The sequence below is a fragment of the Fringilla coelebs genome, assembly GCF_963513975.1.
Source record: "Fringilla coelebs genome assembly, chromosome: 17".
Lineage (NCBI taxonomy): Eukaryota > Metazoa > Chordata > Aves > Passeriformes > Fringillidae > Fringilla > Fringilla coelebs.
In genome coordinates, this window is record NC_140043.1 from 11080845 (window position 1) to 11086844 (window position 6000).

The following is a 6000-nucleotide window of genomic DNA, read 5'->3' on the forward strand; positions in this document are numbered from 1 at the left end:
AGCTCCAGCAAGCAGAAAGAGGGAACAGAGGGGAAATCAGCTCCTCAGCACCCTGGGAACACCATCCCCCTGCCTGGGGACAGCCCTGAGCCACCATGGGACAGAGCACTGCAGCAGAGGGGGGCTGGATCCAGGTGCCCCAGCTCGCTCCCCAGGAGCAGGACCCTGATGTGGAGCCCAGTGTGACCCTGACTCCTGCAGCCCCCTTCCAAGGGCTCCCTATCTCACAGCAGTGACACCCAGCAATGACACCAGGGCAGGAGTGGTGGCACCTCCACAGTGCCAGAGGGACGCTCCCCACCAGACACAGCCTCCACTTTTACAGACCCTCCCTGACATCCCCTGGTTTTTGGGGGGTCCTGGGGCTGTCCCAGGTCACATGCACTGATTGTGGCTGCTCAGGAACCCCCCAACCCCAGGGACCAGGGGTGTAGCTCCAGGGCAGAAATAACCAACACTGGCACTTGGTTCTGAGCCGATGCCAGGGCTCTGCTGGGCACCCCCAGCACGTCCCTCTCTGGGATGGAAGATGAGCTTCCCCTGCTCCCAGCTTTGCCCTTCAGTCCCAGACTCCTGTGGGCTCCTCCAGCAGCCCAGCTCATGGTTCTCCTTTGATTCTGGAAATCCTTACTGATGAAATCCTTGTGGATGAAATCCAAGATGTAACAGAGCTGAGCAGCAGAGGTTCATTTGATTCCCCTGACCCTGTGGATGTGCTGGGTTGACACTGGATGGATCCTGGATGCCCACCAAGGAGACATTCCTCCATGAACTTCCCATCCTGAGTCCTTCCCACAGGCTGCAGTCCTCCATGGGCTTCTCCAGTGTGGGTCCTTTCCACAGGGTCAGTCCTTCAGGAATAGGATGCTCCAGCCTGGATCCCTTCTCCAGAGTCATGAGTCCTGCCAGCAAACCTGCTCCAGTGTGGGTTCCTCTCTGCACAGACACACAAATCCTGCCAGGATCCTGCTCCAGCAGGGGCTCCTCCACGGACTGCAGGTGGATCTCAGCTTCCCTGTGGATCCCCATGGGCTGCAGGGGCACGGCTGCCTCACCCTGGCCTGCACCACGGGCACCTGCAGCACCTCCTCCTCCTCCTCCTTCATTGACCTTGGTGTCTGCAGGGCTGCTCCTCTGGCAGGTTCTCCCTCCTCTCTCTGGCTGCCGTTTGCATTGTGCAGGTATTTTTATCCGTGGGTAGAGCAGGATGTGGATAGAGCAGGATGTGGATGGAGCGGGGCCGGCCCCGTGGGACAGAGTGAGAACATCCTTAACAACTTGTCGGTTAACAAGCTGTGAAAGGAGACAGACAGCCAGGAGCTGGCAGCCTGTCCCCTGGAATGAAGGACACCTTCCCCCCCTGAGCACCTCGGCAGGAAGGGCTCCTGCTGCAGAGCCCTTCTCCTTCCCTTCCTCCTGCAGGCTGAGCTCCCTGCCACCGCAGGGACAGCAGCTGAGGCACCTGCACCAGGCAGATCTGCTCCCTGCATCCCATCAATCCAGCAGCAGGAAAAGCCATCTCGTGGAGCAGCTCGTGGGAAGGGCTCTGGAAAGCCGTGGAACACAGCTCTGAGCAGCAGCTCAAGGGCAGCAGCCTCAGCCAGTGATGCCAAACCTTCTCTCACCCCACCAGCCTTCCTCACTCTGCCTTTGCCCTCTGGTTTGGGGGGCACCAGCTGGAGGTGGCAGGTCCCCTTCCCCACTGCCAGGGGCTGGCACCAGCTGCACCCCAGGTTTCTGCTGGCAGCGTTGGCTTTGGCCCCACATTCTGCCCTGCCAGAAGGGGCCTGGCAGGTGCTGCCCTTGGTCCCCAGTGTGGCTCATCCTGGTGCTCCTCCTGCTGAATCCCTGGGTGCTGCTGGGGTGCTGATGCCCCCTTGCCCTTCCCCTGGCAGGGAGCAGAGCAGGGACAGGCACATCCCCACCTCGCAGAGCACCCTGTGCCTGGCAAGTCAAGTGGTTACAGACACACAACTCTCACCACCACATCCAGCAATTTCATAGCCCTGACAGGAGCGTAAATCCATCCTGATGGACTGGAAAATTGGAAAGCCAGTGCTCATGCCGTGTCTCCTACAGACACCTCCAAGCTCCTGAAAGATGCACTCGGTGGCAGCCCCGGTTCCAGCCGTGTCGCTCACGTCATGCTAATTAAAACAGAGCCTGTGTTTTGTAACAGGATTTCCTTGGAGCCTATTTTACTGCTCAGTAACCACTTTCAAATATTTGAGAAATAAAATCGCATCGAGTAAATAACTTTCGGATTGCTCACAGAAGGCTACTCTGGTTTGGGTTTTTTTTGTTCCCAAAGCCCACTGGAAGCAGCTGCGCTCATCGCAGTGACAGAGGATGGAAAATACACAGATTTCTGAGGCTGCTTGTAGTCTACATCAAAAGCTGTGTGTTATTTAATCAGACAAAGCCTATTTCATTAAAAAAACAACTGTCTGTACAAAATGGGATAACAAAGCACCCCAGCACTCGGCGCTGACCTGGAATACCCAGGGAACATCCCTGCCTGCTGGCAGGATGGGCCACGCTCACACCAGCCCGTTTTGATGCCCACGTTACCCTTCCAGAAATGCCCTGGCACTCCTCTGCCTCATCCATCACTTCTTATCCATTAACTTCCGAGCCCAGCACCACCTGACTTCCAGGGATGGATCACACACTTCCCTTTTTCCATGGTTTGCTATTCCAAGATCTCTGCTGCCGTTCTGGATGCCAAGGGAGCACATTCAGCTGACTAGGCGCAGCCTGGCTCCTCAGCCCAAAATCCTGCTCCCAGATTCCTCAGTGAAGGAGAAGTTAAAAATGTACAGAAGGAAATGTCTGTGACACTGTGACATCCACAAAACTGCGCTTGAAATGGCATCTTTGTATATTCATAACGGCAAAAAATACCGGAGAAGCAGAGGGCTGAGAGAGACTAATTTCATTTACTCCTGATCCAGGCGCTCCTCATCCTTTCTGCCAAGGAGGAGAGAAGGAAGAGGAGCCATTTGCCATGGCCTTTGATAGCTCTCCATCAGACAATCCCCATCCCTGTTATCTGTGCTGGCAGCCTGGCTCTGTGCTGTTATCTCGTTGCCCGGGGTGCTGCCGCGAGAGCTCACCACGCACTTGTTGCAGCCCTCGCCGAGTTCACGCTCGGTTTTCCTTCCTGCCGGACACACCTGATCCTCTGGAAACACCCCCCGTGGTGCTGTGCTCACCACAGAGCCAGGGGCATCTCTGTCCTTGTTCCTGGGCTGTGACAGCCCCCCCAGGAGTGCCTCCATGCCTCAAAGAAGAGAAGGCAGGGTGCAGATTTTGGGGGTGCAGAGGAGCCTGAAGTTCAGCACCCCCAGCTGCATTTCTGCTCCCAGCACTGCAGCCTCAGGCTGGTCTCATCACAGCCTATATTGGACATCCCAAATATATTCAGAAACCCTGGATCTCCCAGGGGTTCAGCTGTGCCCCTGCCATCCCCAGTGCCTGCACGGGCAGCAGAGGCAGCGCTGCCCTGCCTGCACTCAGCTGCCCACACCCCCCCTGCACCATTCCAGGGTACAAATAGTTTGCCCACGGCATCATTCCAGGGTACAAATAGATGCCCCTGTTGGTGCCCACGTTCTCAGGGTGCCACTGCTCCAGCACAGGCTGCCCGGAGCCTCCTGGCACAGGTCCCTGTGCAGGGACGTGCCTCTGCTGCCTGCTCTGCGCCCGTGGGTGGGTGTGAGCGGATGCTGAGAGCAGAGGAGAGGCTTTCACACCTCCTCTCTGGTGATCTAAATGGCTTCACCAGTGCAGAGCGCCCAAAGCCACCAGCCAAGCGCCCGATGGGTGCAAGTCATGTGAGGATGGTTTTTTCTTGGACGCATGAACAGAAAGAGCAGCAGATGGAGCAGAGCAATCTGTCTCTACGGGGTCTGATCCTGCTCCTCCCCAGCTGGAGAACAGCAGGATTCGCTGCTCTGGGCCCTTGGCTGTCTGTCCCCCTCCACACAGATGGACAAGACTCCCCCCAGGCACGGGCAGAGCTGCCATGTCGCCACGGGCTCCAGGCTGCGTAGGCAGGAGTTGGGATTTTACTGCAATAATTCACCAAACCTTGTAAAGGGTCAACAATTTATCAGCTCCCTCTCTCTGCCAAAGAAAGAGGAGTTCAGCACACTGTGTTCTTCCACCATGAGATTTATGGCAGATTGTGCCAAATCCCATTCCCGGGAGCTGGACTGCCTGCTGATGCTCCCAGTGGGACTGGGGCAGCCCTCCTGCCTCAGCACACGAGGCAGTGAGGGAGCTGAGAGCCCTCACTGGGCCTGTGCTTGCTGGCTTTGCTTCCCAGCTCCCCCAAGCCCCCCTGGAGCCTGGGATCGTTGCTGGCCTCACACAGAGCAGCCTGGACCAGAGCTGGGTTTGTGTAACACCCCAGAGGAACGTGCCTCCCTGTGTGTTCCCAGGCTGGAAGAGCATGCCAGAACTGGCAGGGACTTCGCATCTGATTCCTCCACACGTATTTGCACGTACACAGAGCACAAACCCATGCAGGTGAGGGAGAAATGCCACCCTCCACATCCATTGCTGTTCTGCTGCCCAGAAAGGGAGGATTCTGTAATACAGTCCCTGTCTGGAGAGCCGGGTTTCAGACAGAAAAGTCAAAGTCATTTAACGCAATCTGACCACGAGAGCAGGGACTGGAGAGGGCAGACAGCACGGCACAGCACTCCTGACACCAGGAGCTGCTCGTGTTTGCTACAAACACCCTGCCAGCCCCGGAGGGCAGCCTCAGGCCCCAGCACACTGCAGCGCCGGCACGCACCGGCCTCTCCCTTCTCCCACCGAACAATCCACACTGGGAACCCCACCCAGACGCACACCCGAGCCCGGCTGCCTCGTCCTGGCATCCCGGCGGTGCCGAGGGGCTGGGCACAGGCGCCGCTTCAGTCGCCCCCAAGCCCCAGGCGAGTTTGCGGTGACTTTGCCAAGTCACCCGCGAGCGCATCCCGGAGCCGGTTCTTGGGTCTGGCATCGTGGCAGTGGGAGAGGGAGCGGGTCTGCGCGGGGACGGAGGACACGTGGAACGAACAGACAGCCCCTGGGTAAACACTCACCCCCCACGGCCACCCCCTGAGCGAGACGGTGGGGCGGGAACCCCACTTCCATATCCAGTGGGGGACACCGGGGGCTGGTGACACACGGAGGGCTGGGGACACATGGGGCCGCTCTCCCTGCGGGAGGGAGGCGAAGGGTCCGGCACGGCTCCCGGGAGGCCGCGGCCCCCCGATCGCGCTCGGTTCCCGGGGAGGAGGCGGCTCCCGGAGCGCTCCCGGGCGGCGGGAGCTGTCCGCCCCGCGGTGCTGAGCTCCGCGCTCCGCCGGGCCCCGCTCCCGCCGCCGCTCCCGGTGCCGCTGCGCTTCTCCGCAATGCCAGAAGTTTCATCCCGGCCCGGGGAGCTGCAGAAGCGGGGGGTCCCCGATCGGGGATGGCACGGCGGGTTCCAGCAGCCCTTCCCGCTCCGACCGCCCCCTCCCCGGTCCCGGCTGCATCCCCCCGCGCCGGGCGGTTCCCCCTCCCCGGAGCCGGGAGCCGGCGGGCCCCGGGGAGCCGCGCAGCCCCGCTCCGCCCCGCTCCGCCCCGCTTACCTGGGCGCGGGGCCGCGGGGGTGCCCAGCAGCAGCAGGGCGAGCAGGCAGAGCCCGCGGGGCCCCGGCATCCTGCGGCGGGCGCGGCGGAGCCTCCGCGCCGGGGCGAGCTGGGCGAGCCGAGCCGAGCCGAGCCGATGCGATCCGAGGCGATGCGATCCGAGCCGCTCCGCGCCGAGCGGGGCCGGGCCGGGCGGGGGCGGGCGCTGCCGGCGGAGCGGAGCGGAGCGGGGAGCGCGGGGGCGCGGCGGAGGGCGGACCGGAGCGGAGAGCGCGGGGAGCGCGGAGCGGCGCGGAGCGAGCGGCGGGGGAGGGCGCCGGCGGCCGCTCCGGCCCCCGCGCAGCGCCGAGAGCTCCGGCCCCGCCCGCAGCTC

At 61.5% G+C, this 6000-nt stretch overlaps 1 protein-coding gene across 1 annotated transcript in view; it reads right to left on the reverse strand.

The window, feature by feature from the left end:
* Window positions 1-5697, reverse strand: part of SEZ6L (seizure related 6 homolog like) — a gene marked incomplete at both ends in the record, with an annotated part of 36927 nt that extends 31230 nt beyond the window's left edge. The window contains one exon of the mRNA XM_084217157.1: window positions 5628-5697. Within this exon, the coding sequence (XP_084073283.1) occupies window positions 5628-5697 (70 nt within the window). The remainder of the gene's footprint in view (window positions 1-5627) is intronic.
* Window positions 5698-6000: the final 303 nt, after the last annotated feature.